Source organism: Uranotaenia lowii, chromosome 3 (assembly GCF_029784155.1).
Source record: "Uranotaenia lowii strain MFRU-FL chromosome 3, ASM2978415v1, whole genome shotgun sequence".
Taxonomy (NCBI): Eukaryota; Metazoa; Arthropoda; class Insecta; order Diptera; family Culicidae; genus Uranotaenia; species Uranotaenia lowii.
Genome location: NC_073693.1, coordinates 244836632 through 244854121, shown reverse-complemented (window position 1 = coordinate 244854121; position 17490 = coordinate 244836632). Strand labels below are relative to the sequence as shown.

Below are 17490 nucleotides of genomic sequence, written 5' to 3'. Positions count from 1 at the left end.
ATGCATAAATTTTAATAACCGAGATATTTCTCGATGAGAAATATTTCAGTTATTACACGGCGAGAAATAATTCTGGGAGTGGGCACGGTGAAGCTTGAAAATACATGAAAAATAATAAATTTATATTTTTTTCATTTCTGAGTGTAGGGGAGTATTTGAAAGCTAAAAGTTGCAATTCTTGAAGGTGAGATCGTATTCCACAAATATTCCATTGTATGGCAAATTTGGTAATATTTTTCCTTGCTGGTATGTTTGGAGCCATTTATACTTTCGTATGGATTTGTTATGTATTGGTTGGAGTGAATATAAGTGGAGAAAATTGACTTACCGACGTGATGATGGGTGGTAAGAGGGGGCGGGGTTTTGTGTTGTAGATGGAATTGGCTGTTGGGGATACCTGGTTTGATCGTTGGTCTCGATGGGTGGAGAAGGTGTATTTCGGTTCATATTCATTTTCTTCATTGTTGGACAGTTATCATCCAGGTCTGGGTTGTCATCAGGAGGTGTGTTCGTTCGGCCGCGTTTTGGAGTTGTATGTGGATTGTTGATTTCAAATGAAGTGTCCATTAATGGGTTGCTGCAGGTTTCAGTAAGTGTGTCATCATCGTCTTCCTCATCTACTACGGGGTTTTGTTCCTTCTTCATGGCCATGATACGGGCTACCAGCTTGGAGTTCTGTTCTATCAATTCGGTGACCTGCTTTTCGAGTTTGAAGATGGTTTCTTGGGAGTTTATCTTTCCGAGCTCGGCTATTTGTCTTTCGAGTTGTTGTATCTTGCGGTCTTTGTCATCCGGAATTGATTGAGCTTTATTCAGGCGAAGTTGTAATGTAGAATTTTTGGCTGCTTCCATTCGGGACTTGAACTGTCTGGTGGCTTCTGAATGGCTGATACCAAGGTCGGTCCTAATACGAATTATTTCCTGCTCCTGTTTGTTGATTGGACAGCTGCGGTTTGTTGTTGGATGGGGGCCACCACAGTTATTGCAGTGAGGTTGGTTGGTGCAATCGGTGTGCGAAGGACTTTCCCCGCAGACCTGGCAGATTGTTTCGTTTGTGCATTTGGCTTTGGTATGGCCGAAGTTGCCGCAGTTCTGGCAGAGCATAGGACGGGAGTAGTACGGTCTAGTTGCGATTCGCAGATAACCGAAGCGAATATGGGTGGGTGGAGCGGTTCCTCTTATGGTCAGCACGATGGAGTCCGACGGAAAAGATTTTCCTTGGAATTTTTTCACAAAACGGTAGGCTTTTATAACGCCCTCGTCTTCCAGCGCCTTTGCAAGATCGTCATCGGATAGATCCGACACTTCTCGGCAGGTCACCACACATTGGCAGGTATTTAACGTGGGGTGGATTTGTACGGTAACAGGTGTCCCGTCGATTAGTTTATTGAGTTGCTGGAGTTTTTCCGACTGTTTGGGGTTTCGGACTCGTAATAGGTAATTCTTCCCTGCGTCAATAGCATTTGCGCCATCAATTCTACCAGCGGCAGCATCGATGGATTTCGCAATGATGAATGGGTTGGATGGAAGCTTGGTATTGGCATTTGCGGGTTTCATCAACAGAAACTGAACGTCACCGTGAATTCTTTGCGGGTCCATCCAGATTGGGAGGGACCTTTGATTTGAGTTTCTGGGAGGGCCTGGAAGGCTGCCCCACGGCGGAACACTTTCCGCCATTTTGTTTGTTGGCGTCTCAAAAAATGGCTTCTTCTGAGTTTAAAACTTTGTCTTAATACGGTCAACAGATTGCCCCGACGGTGGCACGAAATCTGTTACGTGAAAGCTCCCGGCGGTGATACTTTCACACGCACGAACGCGACTTTATTTTCACAAGAAAACAGTAAGCTTTTGCTATTATTCTCAAAAAATCTCCTAAAACACGTCTTTACACAACGGTTGTCAAAACGAGAATGTGACGTGATGAATTATCTGGCGTTTGGTTTAAAAATTACACAAATATGTATACAAAACCATACCGTGTTTATAATCGTTTTTATACGCCAGATTCAAAAGTTACGTCCGATTTCAAAAAGAAAATTTTGGATTCTTTTCGCTTTCTGTTTTGTGTGTGGTCTCAAAGTTTTTCCCAAAAACATTTTTACGTCTTAATCTGTGCTGCTATTTATCGACCCCATTGATTGTGCGTGTAGATAGACTATTGTACAAGCAAAAGTGGAAAGTTCTGGTGGGTTTTCATTGGGAAATGGATGTAGCCAAATCTCTGTTCGGTGCCCGAGATCACGAAGGCTATGTTGGCAAAGATGAACATATGGTAGGGTTTCCATTTTCATGCGTGGGTGGTTTGTTTCCAATACTTATTATCGATTACGAATTTTAGAAAAAGCTTGAAACGGCGATATCAGAAGACGACGGCGATTTGGTGGAGCTTACGGAGAGTCTACACATTGCGGATGAGAGCCTTCGGCCGATTGCAGGAGGTCCCTTTTCGGCCCTTACCCCTTCAATGTGGCCGCAAGACATCTTAGCCAAATTGGGTCAGCCAGAAAAGGATGAGCCTCCTAATCACCAACCCGATTACAGATTTGACGAGTTTGGTTTCCGTGTGGAAGAAGAAGATGGGCCGGAACAAAATTCCAACAAACTGCTCAGTATTCCTTTTATGGAAGATCCGGCCCAACGGCTGCAATGGATTGCCCATCTGGAATTTTCTCACAATAAAGAAGCCACCGAGCTCACGTGGGACAATGTTGATGTTGTTTTGCCGAGAACCGAAAAGCTTAAGAATATGGTCCGGTCTGGCATTCCTCACTCCTTGCGTCCCCAGATGTGGATGCGAATGTCCGGAGCTCTGCAGAAGAAACTAAAGTCGGAAACGTCGTACCAGGACATCGTGAAGGCATCGTCTAATGACGCTCTGATGACCTCCAAACAAATCGAGAAGGATTTGTTGAGAATCATGCCTACGAACGCTTGTTTCAGCTCAATGAACAGCACCGGTGTTCCTAGGCTACGCCGAATATTGCGAGGCATTGCTTGGCTGTACCCGGACATTGGCTACTGTCAGGGTACGGGAGTTATTGCTGCTTCACTTTTACTGCTCCAGGAAGAAGAAGATGCATTTTGGATGATGGCTACCATCGTTGAAGATTTGTTACCCGCATCATACTACTCCTCTACTTTGCTCGGTATCCAAGCGGACCAAAAGGTCATGCAAACATTGATCGGCAACTATCTAACGGTGGTGGACGAGACATTGAAAAGCCATGACATTGAACTATCACTAATCACGCTGCACTGGTTTCTCACCTTGTTCGCTAGTGTGGTTCACATGAAGATCTTGCTAAGGTTATTTGGCCCGCGTAAGCAAACATTATCAGATTGTATTAACAATTTTATCTCATTACAGAATATGGGACTGGTTCTTTTACGATGGTTCGATTGTACTGTTTCAATTAACTCTGGGAATGCTAAAAATTAAAGAATCCTCAATGAAAAATCTTGAAAATTCAGCTCAAATTTTCAATTCACTATCGGACATACCCGGAGACATCGACGATGTAGAGCATCTGTTTTCGATTTCGATGGAAGTGGGCGGTTCTCTTTCGCCTATGGTCATTGAGACACACCGTAGGCGCCATTTGGCATATTTGATGGCTGATCAGGGAGGGCTTGTAGGAAATCCGGAAGCCGCCTCGAACTTACCCAAACAACATTTGGCTCGTCGACAGATGAAAAAATCCAAATCAATGCTGCAAATGATTTTGTTTGGCAACGATGGTGTCGATGATGATCTGAAGAACAAAAACATAAGGCAAACGGAAATATTGGTAGACTTGCGGGAAGCTATTTCTAAAGTAGCTCGACATTTTTTAACCATCGAACCAAAGCTCAGCGCTCACATAAAGCTGATTCCTGACTACAGTATGGACAGCCATGCGAAAGATCACGAGAACTACATTAACGTATCGAGAACTCGTAGCCGCCGTGCTAAGGCTTTGCATGATTTTGAACGTCATGACGATGATGAATTGGGTTTCCGTAAGAACGACATCATTACGATTATAAGTCAGAAAGATGAACACTGCTGGGTTGGTGAATTAAATGGATTACGTGGTTGGTTTCCTGCTAAGTTTGTCGAACTGCTGGATGAAAGAAGCAAGCAGTATAGCTGTGCCGGTGATGACGCTATTTCGGAAACGGTTACCGATCTTGTGCGAGGCACATTAGCACCAACTATCAAGCAGGTATGGATTCCGTGTGAAATGTGTGAAGCTCCTCGATGACTGTTTTTTCTTTTCTTTTCAGGTTCTAGAACATGGCATGAAGCGTCCCTCGTTTCTCGGTGGCCCATGTCACCCGTGGCTATTCATTGAAGAGGCAGCAACTCGGGAGGTAGAAAAAGATTTTGAATCAGTCTACTCACGATTGGTTCTGTGCAAAACGTATCGACTCGATGAAGATGGTAAGGTTCTTACACCCGAAGAACTCTTGTACCGTTGCGTTCAGGCAGTCAATCAAGGACACGATGCAGCCCACGCCCAAATGGATGTCAAACTACGATCTCTTATTTGTCTAGGTTTGAACGAACAGGTGCTTCATTTGTGGATGGAAGTGCTGTGCAGTTGCACGGAAATTGTCCACAAATGGTATCAACCGTGGAGCTTCATCTATTCCCCCGGATGGGTGCAAATAAAGTGTGAACTGCGTCTTCTGTCGCAGTTTGCATTCAACCTCAACCCGGACTGGGAATTGCCGGCCAAACGAGAGGCCACTCAAAGTCAACCCTTGAAAGACGGTGTGCGCGACATGCTAGTCAAGCATCATCTGTTCTCTTGGGATCTCTAGAAATTGTATAAAATAGCTAGCTAAACAAAGTTTTGTTTTTTTTTTTGTTTGCATAGATTTTATTTATTACGAATATGTGTGTTTTAACCATCCGTGAACTTTGTTATGTATTGTATGTTGTTTAAAGCTTTTTATGTTTTTTTTTTTAATTTAAATCTTTAACGCACAGTTGCAAAACTGATATCAACTACTCGTACCTATTAGACAAAATATTCAGTCGTACTAAAGAAGTTTTAAAGTTTGCATTCCTCGTTTTTTACAAACAGTATCTGCAAGTGTAGCATTTTAACGCTGGGTTCTAAAATATGTGTTCTCCAAAATATATATGTATGTAATAATGAAACTGGAAGATTATGATTAAATACCCATCAACAATAAAGAAATTAAAAAGAACTAGTTTTTTCATTCCTTTGAGAACTGCAAATCAGTTTTAAAAGGTGACGCAGGGTCAGAATGCAGATATTTTTGCATACAAATATAGCAAAATTACCTTTGATAAATTTCAACCAATAACTAGTTTAAGAATAAGTTAAGGTAAAAGAAAGGTTAAGATATTTAATGGTTGGTAAAAATTGGTACACTTATAGCGTTTTCTTTGTTTTCCACTGGCACAGTAACAAACCTTTAATTCCTAAACAAACAAGATCGTCACCCGCAGGAAGATGCACATAATTTATATGCATCGTCCCGGGTGACGATTTTGTTTGGTCATGAAGTTTGCTATACTGCTGTTAGTGCCAGTGGTTTAAAAAAACAAAAAAAACGATACTTCCGAACATTATTTTTTATTCTTATATTTTCAATAATTTCAATCAGATGGAAATAACGTTATACGTGGTTATACGTCAATACGATCAACACAACATCCAGGATGAAAAAAAAATCACATAAAATCTTATGCAAATTCGTTACTATATGAAATGAAGGGTTAAACGCGTTAAATGATTGAATTTAATTCATAATCAAATTTAGGCACTTTAATATATCTCAATCCGAACCCAAATTTGAGGAGCTAATTCATCAAGCAATTTCTTGGTAAAATTTATCATTTTTTCAGCGTTTGTACTTTTCAGTGTAAGCATTTAACATCGTTTATTTACAAATAAAGGTGAAAAAATCGATGTTTTGGAGCCTGCATGGCTTGCTAAAAAAGTTTTGCAATCGTTTGAAAACTACTTCAAAAGGTCACGTAGGTTTTTCAGAATTATTTCCATATTTATGCAGCCACTCTCGCAATAAAATGCTGTTCTTGAAAGTCCTTGTGAGTTGTTTGATCGGTGAGTATTGGATTTCATTAAAATCAACTAAAAAATATGACCCATTCTCTGCTATTGCAGTAATTCAAGGTTGCTCTGCGTTCCGTTTTGGTGGTTTGGAACTGTACGCGCAGATCTTTAATGGAGATTTCCTGGATTATAAACCTTTCGGCGGAGAAAGTCCGAAACCAAGCGAAGATCAACCTCATCAACACCAACAACAGGAGATTTCTTCTTCCGAAGGTTACACTCGTAATTCCTTTTTGGATTTCATTACCTACAAGGACAAACGCTTTTGTTCGATAGACGATGAGGAAATAGAAGATGCCGATGGGGATTCAAAAAATACCTATAGGAAGCGCCCTTTGAAGGTCAAATGCATTCTAGCAAAAGGAAATGGCACGCTACATATTATCACTTCGCTCAAAGAAGTTATAAGCACGCTGGCGCCTCACGGAAATTCGACCAAGCGTTCTCAGGCCGGAAGTTGTGTCGTGATGCTGTTCTATACCAAAACATGCATTCACAGTGCGTTGATGGCACCACATTACAATGCATTGGCTAGACATTTTCCCGACCTCAAGGTGGCCGCAATCGATGCCTTTAACTTCCACTATCTGAACACCGAATTCGGTATCCTTGGGCTACCGACAATCATGTTCTTTCACCAAGGTCGGCCACTTATAAAGTTCAATGAAACTGAAATAACGTTGGAGTCGTTGGTCAAATTTGTAACCAAGCACAGTGGCGTAGAACCTCGATTGGCTAATCACAAGATGACCATTCAAGTACCGCACTACATTTCGGATGATTTCAAGGGACCGTTATCCAACAAGGTCGAGAAGAAAACCGACTACTGGCTCTATGTGGCATGGATTTTCATAGTAGTGTGTGGGTGCTACTATTTTACCAAGTCCGTTTTTTACGTGCAGATAGTCGAAATGGTCAAGCGAAATTGGAGGGAATCGGAAGCTCACCATCGTTAGTTTGATAAAAAAAATCGGTTTAGTATTGTTTAAATATTTTGTTAATTATGTGTGATAAACTAAAAAGTAATAAAAAATAAATTAAAGAAAAAATCGCATTTTTTTTTTAATTTTTCTTCACTTATGGTAGGGTTATACCGTGTTTTTTACACCTGGTGGCAAACCAGTTGCTACCTCAGGATTTTTATTTATAATTACATATAATTCTAAGTGATCGGTACAGTTTTCTCTTTCGTCCTTAGTTGATTGTCAGTGTGTAGGATATTTAATTTTTACAACAGTATTCAAGTTTTAGTTGTAGACTATTTTATGGTTTTGTTTGATTATAATATCAATTTTTAGAATGGCCTGTTCTCGAAAGTATTCTGGAATTTATTTTTTCACCTAACTATTACTTTGAATCATTCTATTGTTCCAAGGGGTATACAAATGTTTTTTGATTTTTATGTTGCGCGACATCTAGCATGTGATTGTGTGCGTATCCATTCGTTCGAAAGAAGTGTCCCTTCTGGTCAGTCTGGCTCAGGCCAAATTTCAATCTGGCGTGGTGAAAAGTGTGAAAACGCTGTTAAAATTACCGATTTTCGGGTCAAATTGTGTTCTCGTGTATGAATGATCCCATCTGTGACTCGGTCGATATAAGTTTTGGTGCGAAATCCGCGTCCGAAGGTGCAAATCTTGATTTGCACACCGTGCGGTGCCCCACATTTTCGGTCGTGTTTTGTCTCGCTTGCTCTACCGAACCGGAATAAGTAAAAACTGCCCCATTCCTCTGGGAAGCAGTCTGGTGAAAATATTTTTCTCCTTTGGAAGTTTTGAATCACGACGGGAAAAATTGTGTGATGCGAATCGAGCCTCAAAGGCTTAAACCTAATTGTAACCTAGTTATGTGGCGCTGAAACTCAAGGGAAAATTTGAAACTCCTTAATTTTCTCTACCATACATGATCATAGAATGAATGAAACGGGAAAGTTAAAAGGGGACTCCGGAGTGCACTGAAAGGTGTATACGCATACATAAAAACAGTTTGTTGCAGAGCGAGATAACGCGAATGGACAGTGTAGCCGGTTTAGTCGAAATTTATTCGAACAGGTAAGTGTTTTGAAAACAAATCAACAAAAATGTTTTATTTTCTTTTACCACGTTCGGAAATCGATTTTTCTATCAAAGTGTTTTTTTATCGATGTTGCGGGTGTGTGGAATAAAAATACGCTGATCTTGTGAGCAGTTTACACAGCTTCAAGCTGCAATTGTATTTAAATTTTAGTTGCATGTTTAGGCTTTTCCAATTACAATTTTACTTACATATTCAGTGTACAGCTAGTTTTAACACCCGAACGATTTCTTAATTTTAGGTTAAGTTCAATGTGTGTGCTGTAATTTTAGGTTTAGTTTAGGACATATTTCAATTTTTAATTTTAGAATAGAAATTACCTCTGTGATAAACTTTAAACCTGCTAGTTTCTTTTTAATAAACGGAATTACAATGGAATGCTTTCCACAACTAAACATCAGTTGTACTACTGAGTTGTGCGGAACCGGAATATTAGGTTGCTGGAACCAGAATGTAAGGTTAGGAACAAGATGAATTTGCATGTTAACTACTTGTACCTTTTTGCGCAATATTGGCATTCGACTCCTATCGCTCAATACGACTATCAATATCACACTCCAGTAATTTCACTTAGAACTATTAAACTTTCTAGTTTAAATAACGGAATTATAATTTTCAAACGTGACGGTGAATTTTTCACCAACTCGCGTGCCGCCAAACAGAAAAGGAATGACGTATCCTCTCGACGATGATCAGCCACTGAACTGCAATTGTCAGCGGCCTGTCGGAAAGTGCTTAGGCAGGGGTGCCAGTTTCCAACATCCCCCCTCCCGTAACACTGGTATCTGAAGTGTTAGATCCAGGGTTTCCTCCTTGTGCGACCTCTAAGACTGCTAGCTTTGCAACAGATTGACGAGTGAGTCCCTTATTTGTCTGCACGACTGCCCTTCTAATGCGCCCATCTGACCCAGGAACCAGTTCCAACACCCGCCCTCGAGCCCAGCCATTTCTCCTTGCTTCATTTACTACAACAACCAAGTCTCCCAAACGAACCGGTTTCGTCTCACCGAACCATTTAGACCGTTGCGTCATGGTCGGGAGGTATTCGCGCACCCAACGACTCCAAAAGCGATCAAGCTGTAGATTTATCTGGCTCCACGCGTTTCTCAACCCATTGGCTTCGCTGATCGGTCCCGACTCCGGTTGTTTGACACCATTGCTGCTTCCCAACAGGAAATGGTTGGGAGTTAGTGCTTCTGCTTCTTCTGACTCGATGGGTAAGTAGGTCAACGGTCGACTGTTGACGATTCCTTCAGCGTCTACCAGCAGTGTGTAGAAGGCCTCGTCGTCCAACTTTCTTCCCGGAATCATGCTCCCCTCTAGCGCTGTTTTCACAGAGCGTACCAGGCGCTCCCACGAACCGCCCATGTGAGGAGTGCCTGGTGGAATGAATACCCATTTCGTATCCACGTTGGTGAACGTGACTGCCATGTTTTCGTGGAACTGTCGGACTTGTTGTTGCAGGATATTGTCAGCGCCCCGGAAATTTGTCCCATTGTCTGAATGGATCTCGATTGGAGCTCCTCGCCTTCCGATGAAACGACGAATGCTCATAATGCACGACTCGGTGCTCAAACTGTAAACGACCTCTACGTGCACAGCTCTGATGGTCAAGCATGTGAAGAGAGCGACCCATCTTTTCAACGCTTGTCTCCCAGACTTCACTAATATTGGTCCAAATAGGTCCAGACCAGTGTAACTGAAGGGACGAGTATATGCGGCAAGTCTTGCTTCCGGTAAAGGTGCCATCCGAGGAACCTGGGGTTTGGATTTATAGATTTTACACCACTGGCATTGTCGAAGGACACGCTTCACTGTTTGTCGAATACGGGGAATGTAGAATCGCTGGCGCAACTCATTGACGACGGTTTCGAAGTTGCAGTGGATGTATTTTCGATGGTAGAAGTCTATGATCAAGTCGGTTAGTCGATGGTATTGAGGAAGAATCACTGGATACTTAGTGCACGTTGACACACGTTTTGCTGCACCGATACGGCTGTCGACACGAAGAACGCCGTTTTCATCCAAGTACGGTGACATTTGGCGAAGAATGCTTTGTTTCGGTAGATCATTTCGTTGTTCTGTCGATTTTCCTCGATTGTGAACCGCAACGCTCATTTCGGCAGGATATGAACACCATTGGGCATTCCCGAACAGTGAATTTTCGGCATCACGGAGTTCCTGCTGACCAAGATGTTCTGGAAAAATTTTCACACGGTTTGTCTTGAGGGCAATGTAACGGTTCACATAAGCAGTGGTTCTTAAGACTCTCTCCCATTTAGAAAATCTGGTGAAGTCGACAGTTGTTTGAGTTTCAGAAAGTTGATGGACGAGACAGGGTATCTTGAGTTCTTCAGTAGTAGTCGTAGACGATCTAGGTTGAGGCCAGTTTTCTTCGGACTCTTTCAGGAATTCGGGTCCGCTAAACCAAGCGGAATCTTGTTGGATCTCAATCTCGTTGAACCACTTCGTAGCATGATCTGCAATGTTGAGTTTCGAAGGGACCCAACGCCATTCGGAGATTTCACTGTTCGAGAGTATTTCGCCTACACGACACGCAACAAACTGGGTGTAACGTCGGTGGTCCGAACGAATCCATGCGAGGACAGTGCTTGAGTCAGACCAGAAAACGGTGCGTCGAATGTTCAGTGAATGTCCGTCTACGATGAATTTCCTCAATCGAACTCCTATCACGGCTGCTTGCAACTCAAGACGAGGTATGGACCAGTGTTTTAAAGGGGCTACCTTGGTTTTAGCGGATACTAGAGAGCAGATAAATCCTTCAGGAGTGGAGACGCGAAAATACGCTACAGCGGCGTAAGCTTCTTCGCTTGCGTCAACGAAAATATGGAGTTCAAGATCTTGATAAAGTTCCCGGGATGCTTCTTGGAAGTAACAGCGAGGAATGGAAATTTCGGCAATCTTCGGGAAACATTTCGTCCACCGTAACCATTTTTCGAAGGCATTGTTGTCTATTGGCTCATCCCATTGCGTTCCTGCTCTCCAGACATCTTGGAGGAGAATCTTCCCATGGAGAATGATAGCTGCAAGGAGCCCGAGAGGATCAAAGAAGCTCATAAGGCATCGTAGCAGTTGTCGTTTTGTCGGACGGTTACCGGTGGCTAGCAATTCGTTGATATCTGGAGGTAGAATGGTCGAGAACCCCAGGCTATCTTCTTTCGACGTCCAGTGCATACCTAAGATGCGTTCATAACCCCTTGGGTTCTCCAAGTTTAGCGATTTCGGCTGTGAGGTTTCGGCTTCTCCGAGGCTTTCGAGGACCTTAGAACTGTTAGACATCCAGCCTCTTATGTTGAATCCACCCTTGGCATGAATCAATTTGACTTCACCCGCTATTCGTGACGCTTCTTCTTCGTTCTCAAAACTATCTGCGTAATCATCAACGTAGGTTCTTTTAACTATTCCCTCTACTGCCCTGGGATATTGTTTTTCGTTTTGCTTGGCGTTCAGAGTCATAACGTAGTGCGCAGATGCGGGAGAACAGGTGGAACCGAAGGTAGCTACGTTCATGGTGTAAACTTCTGGTTGACCTTGTGGATCCGGGTTCCAGAGAAAGCGCTGAGCTTGCCTGTCTTTTTCGATGATTCTAATCTGGTGGAACATTTCCGCAATATCCGCTGAAATGGCCACGGGAAATTGCCGGAAGCGAAATAGGACCCAAGGTAGAGGATTGAGTTCGTCAGGGCCTTTCAATAGCATTGTGTTCAGAGAAATTCCGTCTACGGTGGCGGAAGCGTCCCATATCATGCGCACCTTCTCCGGCTTTTTAGGATTGATGACCGCTCCAAGCGGAAGAAACCAAGTGCGTCTCGGGTCGGAATCGATCAGCTCCTCTTCAGTTGCACGGTGGGCATAGCCCTTTTCGATGTAGTTCTTTATCTGCAGTTCAAGATTGAGTCGCAACTGAGGCTGACGGTTCATTCTACGTTGCAAGCATTCCCAGCGTTTGTATGCCATCGGGCGACTGTCCGGAAGTTCAAATTCGTCGAATCGCCAGAGTAGACCCGTTTGAAATCGATCACCACATCGTGACGTAGTTGTCTGCAGAATACGTCGTGCTCTTGTGTCAGCATCTGACTCTATCTGTATCGCAGGTGATACACCTACGTCCTCTCTTCTGAAATAATCCCGAACTAGATCGTGCAAAGAATTGTCGGCCGTACATGAACAGGTGTGGTAGTTGACCATGGATAATGAGCTATTCTCCGCTACTCCGCCATACAAGCACCAACCAAGCCTTGTTTTTGCTGCTGTAGGCGCTCCTGGCTGGCCTTCTTTAATGCGCAATGGGACAGTTAAGTTGAGATTGTTCAAACCAATGAGCAAACGAGGAGTTATATTGGTATACGAAGCGACAGGAAGCCCTTTCAGGTGCGGAAATTGTTCGGAAAGATGCGAAAAATCGAGAGATTGCTTGCTCAGGGATAAGTTCTTGACAGTACGTGAATCTTTCAAACAAACTTTCATGTTGTTCTGGCCGGAGATAGTCAAGTCTAAAACTTCCGATTCTCTATCAGTTCGAGATATTTTGCCTGTCCATGTCAAACATAAAACTCGTGGAGTTCCCTTCGCACCTAATTCTTTAACAAGAGATTGCTCAACAAGTGTGAGAGAGGACCCTTCATCAACAAAGGCATGTGTATCAATTGACTTTCCTGCACCATGAACTGTTATCGGAAGTATACGGAAGAGAAACTTGTTTTCTGGGCTACGATGTGTTAGACATTCACCGGATACTGGTGCTTTCTGCACCGGAGCTGTTGGAGTAGGATTTGATCGACTATTGGATGTTGATGCGGATGACTTGTTTTGGAAAGAGCGATTTGAATGGAGCAGAGGATGATGACGTGTTGTGCAGCCTTCGATTCCACACCGACTGTTGCTGCGACACGTCCTTCGACCATGGTAGTTTAAACAATTGCGACAAATACCTTCCCTTTGCACCGTATGCCAACGACCATCGACATCCAACGACTTGAATTTCGGACAATCTTTGAGAGGATGATTTTGAGTACAAAGCGAACACTTTTTCGGAACAGCGACCTCCTTCGATGTAGTTGGTGTTTCTGAATGTGTGTGTAAAGCGCCACGCTTCGCCCTAGGCTTGTCTTCCTTCACTAACGCCCCACGATACTTTGTCACCTTACCGACATGCTTGACCAAATCCGACATGAAATTACCAAATTCTCGTAGACTGACACTCGCCAAACCACTGCTGTAGACTGCCCATTGATATGCAGCAAACGCCGGTAATTTTTCAACAAGTTCCGATAAGAGAGAGGGATTGTTCATATGTGCTTGTTGATTCGCTGCTTCAATGTGGTCACAAAGATTCTGCACCTCCATTCCAAAGTCGGCCAGTGACCCCAGGTTCTCGGGCTTTGGAGCTGGTAAGACGCGGATCTTTTCCAAGAGGGAATTGATAAGCGATTCGGGACGGCCGTAGAAGGCGCGAAGAGTCTTCATGATGAGCGGAACAGCATCAGGGAGCATGAGCTTGCTGCGAACGGCTGCTAAGGCAGCACCTTTCAAGGAGCGTTGTAGACGGTTTAGATTTTCCACGGGAGAGTAACCGCAGGCGAGGGTGGTGTTGGTGAAAGTACTCACAAATATTGGCCAATCAGAGGGATTGCCATCGAAGATGGGGAGATCGCGGGCCATTAATTGTCGTGCCGCAAGTTGTGATTGAGATGGTTGGTAGGTATTTATAAATGGGGTGTATTGTGGGCGTTCATTTGGCTCAAGGCCTAATTGGTTCATTAAAGGCTCGAGGGGGTCATATTCAGGGGCAGGCATTTCATTTTCATTTGGGGCATACATTGGAGCAGTCTTACCTTGTTCGTTGATGTGGTTCCTGAAGGGTGGAAGTGGTACCGTACTTGTTTCTGGCTGTTGTCTGTTGTTGATCGGCTGCCACGGTTGCTGGGCAAAACGTTGTTGATGGCTGGACTGATTTGGCACTCGATGCCCGAAGTCGGTTGGTGCCCCTGGATTCGTCGACGGATGCGACGGGTTTCTTCTCGGCGTTTCCGGCTCGAATTGATCCGAGGGATTAGTTGCTGGTGTGATCCGAGGGGCTGAATGACAACCGGATCTCGTAAAAGTTGGAATTTGTCCTGAGGTACCGGTGGTAATCCCCGCATCGACCTGGGAGGCAAGCTGAATTGGTGCGGCAAGAGGTGGGGCCAACGGAACTAGTGATGGGAAAGTAGGTCTGGATTTTGCTGCCCGGCTGACCGGATTTGGCTGGTTCGACGGCTGATATTCAAGACCAAGGTGCTCCTGACTCGACCTAGCACCTACGTTGGCACTTCCTGTTGAATGTTGTTGAATACCAAACGATTTGGTTTTGGGACCCTCCATTTGTAAACGGCCTTTTTGTAGCAGGACGGATTCCCACTGATGAACACCCATGACGGACCAGGAATTCCATTCCTGGTTATCTGGCCAAGGTTGGACATTTTGGTTGAGAAATGCGGATGGATTTCTTCCTGCGCTGTTTTTCGGATACGCGCCAGTGCTTCGACCTTGCTGCTGTATCCTCGTGAGGACTTCCCTCGGTTGTTGCTCGGTGATCGCGCTGCTCATCGGCGGCTGCGGCTGACCACTTGTCAGGCCCGGTTTTGCTGCACTGACATTTGGAACTTGTGTTTGGTTGAGCCAGTTTTCCACTCGTAGGCGGTTGCCTCTGTGACTGCCTTGGCTCCTAACACTTTCTTCTTCATCGTCGTCTTCGTTGTTTTCTCGCAGCAGATTGTACCGATCCTGTACATACTGCTGGTCTGCGGCAATATCGTCCAATTTCGCCTGGAGTTTTACTTTTCTGGCCTGGCTTTCCAAGGCACGCTGAACATCGAGCTGCTGCAACTTGAGGGAGGCCTGGCGCGCGCGTGATGATTTTATAGAAGGCGCGCTGCCAGCCGGAATGCAGTCCCGACAACTCCAGGGGACTTTCTCGATCGAATTCGTCACGCCGGCACAGAGCTGGTGCCACCACCGATCGCAGGTGTCGCACTGCACCATGTCACACATGGAGTCCGGTTTATCGCAGGCGACGCAGTTGAACTGCTCCGTTGTTGGCACTGGAGTGCTGGTCCGGATGGTTTCCGTGAATTCGGCCATTGAATATCTTGAAGAATTGTTGCGGGTGTGTGGAATAAAAATACGCTGATCTTGTGAGCAGTTTACACAGCTTCAAGCTGCAATTGTATTTAAATTTTAGTTGCATGTTTAGGCTTTTCCAATTACAATTTTACTTACATATTCAGTGTACAGCTAGTTTTAACACCCGAACGATTTCTTAATTTTAGGTTAAGTTCAATGTGTGTGCTGTAATTTTAGGTTTAGTTTAGGACATATTTCAATTTTTAATTTTAGAATAGAAATTACCTCTGTGATAAACTTTAAACCTGCTAGTTTCTTTTTAATAAACGGAATTACAATGGAATGCTTTCCACAACTAAACATCAGTTGTACTACTGAGTTGTGCGGAACCGGAATATTAGGTTGCTGGAACCAGAATGTAAGGTTAGGAACAAGATGAATTTGCATGTTAACTACTTGTACCTTTTTGCGCAATATTGGCATTCGACTCCTATCGCTCAATACGACTATCAATATCACACTCCAGTAATTTCACTTAGAACTATTAAACTTTCTAGTTTAAATAACGGAATTATAATTTTCAAACGTGACGGTGAATTTTTCACCAACTCGCGTGCCGCCAAACAGAAAAGGAATGACGTATCCTCTCGACGATGATCAGCCACTGAACTGCAATTGTCAGCGGCCTGTCGGAAAGTGCTTAGGCAGGGGTGCCAGTTTCCAACAATCGATGCTGGCGTAAATTAAACAAACTGAATGCAAAAGCATTGCTCGCGTGAGCTTTCATTACGTCATATGAAACATCTTGAAAATTCAGATTGATTGGAAGGTGATTTGACATTTAGCATTGTACAAAATTCTAATTTTAATCGAAACAACATCTCATGTTGGACATGCTAACAGAATAAACTCGAATCCTGTACTGCCACCGAGAAGACTGTCCCATTTATGTAAAAATAACGAATCGAGATTAACGGCTTTAACAATTTTCATCATCTTTTGTGGATTTCTCGGTCAAAACTTTATCTTTTCTATTTCATTCTTCATAGATATCTATTAAAATAAAATTTACCTTAATATCTATGAAGAAACAAATAGAAAATGCCAAAAGTCATGTCATAAGTACATGTTTACTTAACGACTAAATGTATGCCTGAATCGTATACACTAGCCAAATTTTCATCTATCTTCGTATCACATAACGATAGACAATTCCGAGCGATATTTTAAATAGTAGAATTAAAAAGAGGTTACAAAACTTAAACAGCGATTTTCTCGAAACACGTCAGGTGGCTTATACAACTTAATCAAAACAAACTCTAGAAATCTTTTAAAATATCGTCTATTGTTTTTTTTTGCTTTGAACTTGCTGATGCAGAGGAGAAAATAATGATGGGACAAGCCTTGCGATTTTTTTTGTTTCGATTATAGTCGTTTTAACATCTTCATGCCATTCGCGACTTAAAGCGGGCCACAGACTACAGAACATTTGTACAAATGCGATGAAATTCGATGAAATTTTGTCGCTGTAAACACGATTTGCATAGTGTATGGCACTGCTTGAATGAGCGCCCAAACTGTAGGAGTAAAATCGTTCGGGGTCGAAATATTTTGTACAAACCATCCTCCCAGCCGGGGTGGAGATGGTTTTTATTGTTGCTGTTGCTGTTTTCGCCAGCAATCGTTTGTGTTCGCATGAAAAATGTTTGTATAGTGTGTGGGCGAGCATAGATCAAACAATCGTCGTGAAATCATCGAATTTGTACAGGCCATTTGTGTAGTCTATGGCCCGCTTTAGATCAACGATGAAGTTGGCGAACAAGTCATTGAAAAACTTATCCGGTACAACTGTGATCGATGTTTACTCTTGGGCTCGAACTCACGGACATCGGCAAAGCAACTGACTTGCCATCTGAGCTATATCCCAAGCCCTAAAGGACACCCTTGCGAGCATGGCCGTAGGAACGGGGGGGGTTTTGGGGGTTAAACCCCCCCCATGAGGGTCCAGAAAAGCAAGCGAGGTATTATACTGTACATTCAAAATTTCAAATTATGCAAATAGAGCAAAAATATTTAAAAGTAGATAACAATCTGGACTAAAAACTTACGCAAAAACCTCAAAAACCCATCCCAAGTTCAAAATTCTGCTACAGTTTTGCTAAATTTTCTCACTTGTTCATACAATATGGTTGTCAGATTTTTT

The 17490-nt window shown here is 43.3% G+C and overlaps 5 protein-coding genes across 5 annotated transcripts in view; 3 read left to right on the top strand and 2 right to left on the bottom strand.

Moving 5' to 3' along the window:
* Positions 1 to 324: 324 nt before the first annotated feature.
* LOC129753256 (uncharacterized) lies at positions 325 to 1677 on the bottom strand. The gene has a single exon (XM_055749054.1). It carries the CDS (start codon positions 1675 to 1677, stop codon positions 325 to 327), a length of 1353 nt encoding a protein of 450 aa, XP_055605029.1.
* Positions 1678 to 1998: 321 nt separating this feature from the next.
* LOC129756512 (small G protein signaling modulator 3 homolog) lies at positions 1999 to 5190 on the top strand. Its single transcript, XM_055753418.1, has 4 exons — positions 1999 to 2272; positions 2339 to 3306; positions 3368 to 4205; positions 4267 to 5190. The coding sequence occupies exons 1-4, from the start codon at positions 2204 to 2206 to the stop codon at positions 4804 to 4806; spliced, it is 2415 nt and encodes an 804-aa protein (XP_055609393.1). The 5' UTR covers positions 1999 to 2203; the 3' UTR covers positions 4807 to 5190.
* A 730-nt stretch (positions 5191 to 5920) lies between these two features.
* LOC129755718 (thioredoxin domain-containing protein 15) lies at positions 5921 to 7141 on the top strand. The gene is made up of 2 exons (XM_055752340.1): positions 5921 to 6083; positions 6144 to 7141. Exons 1-2 carry the CDS (start codon positions 5927 to 5929, stop codon positions 7046 to 7048), a joined length of 1062 nt encoding a protein of 353 aa, XP_055608315.1. The 5' UTR covers positions 5921 to 5926; the 3' UTR covers positions 7049 to 7141.
* Positions 7142 to 7550: 409 nt separating this feature from the next.
* The window catches only part of LOC129753253 (keratin, type I cytoskeletal 9-like), a 38715-nt gene continuing 28775 nt past the window's right edge, over positions 7551 to 17490 (top strand). Inside the window, exon 1 of the mRNA XM_055749050.1 lies at positions 7551 to 8140. The gene's annotated coding sequence lies outside the window, so the exon portion shown is untranslated. The remainder of the gene's footprint in view (positions 8141 to 17490) is intronic.
* Positions 8898 to 15305, bottom strand: LOC129753255 (uncharacterized). Its single transcript, XM_055749053.1, has one exon. The coding sequence runs from the start codon at positions 15303 to 15305 to the stop codon at positions 8898 to 8900; it is 6408 nt and encodes a 2135-aa protein (XP_055605028.1).

Excerpts from the sequence above, each read along its gene's own strand:
- LOC129753256 (XM_055749054.1), bottom strand. The coding sequence starts at position 1,677 with ATGGCGGAAAGTGTTCCGCCGTGGGGCAGCCTTCCAGGCCCTCCCAGA.
- LOC129756512 (XM_055753418.1), top strand. The coding sequence starts at position 2,204 with ATGGATGTAGCCAAATCTCTGTTCGGTGCCCGAGATCACGAAGGCTAT. Across the intron at positions 2,273-2,338 it reads TTGGCAAAGATGAACATATG|AAAAAGCTTGAAACGGCGAT; the intron begins GTAGGGTTTCCA and ends TACGAATTTTAG. Across the intron at positions 3,307-3,367 it reads CACATGAAGATCTTGCTAAG|AATATGGGACTGGTTCTTTT; the intron begins GTTATTTGGCCC and ends ATCTCATTACAG.
- LOC129755718 (XM_055752340.1), top strand. The coding sequence starts at position 5,927 with ATGTTTTGGAGCCTGCATGGCTTGCTAAAAAAGTTTTGCAATCGTTTG. Across the intron at positions 6,084-6,143 it reads CCTTGTGAGTTGTTTGATCG|TAATTCAAGGTTGCTCTGCG; the intron begins GTGAGTATTGGA and ends CTGCTATTGCAG.
- LOC129753255 (XM_055749053.1), bottom strand. The coding sequence starts at position 15,305 with ATGGCCGAATTCACGGAAACCATCCGGACCAGCACTCCAGTGCCAACA.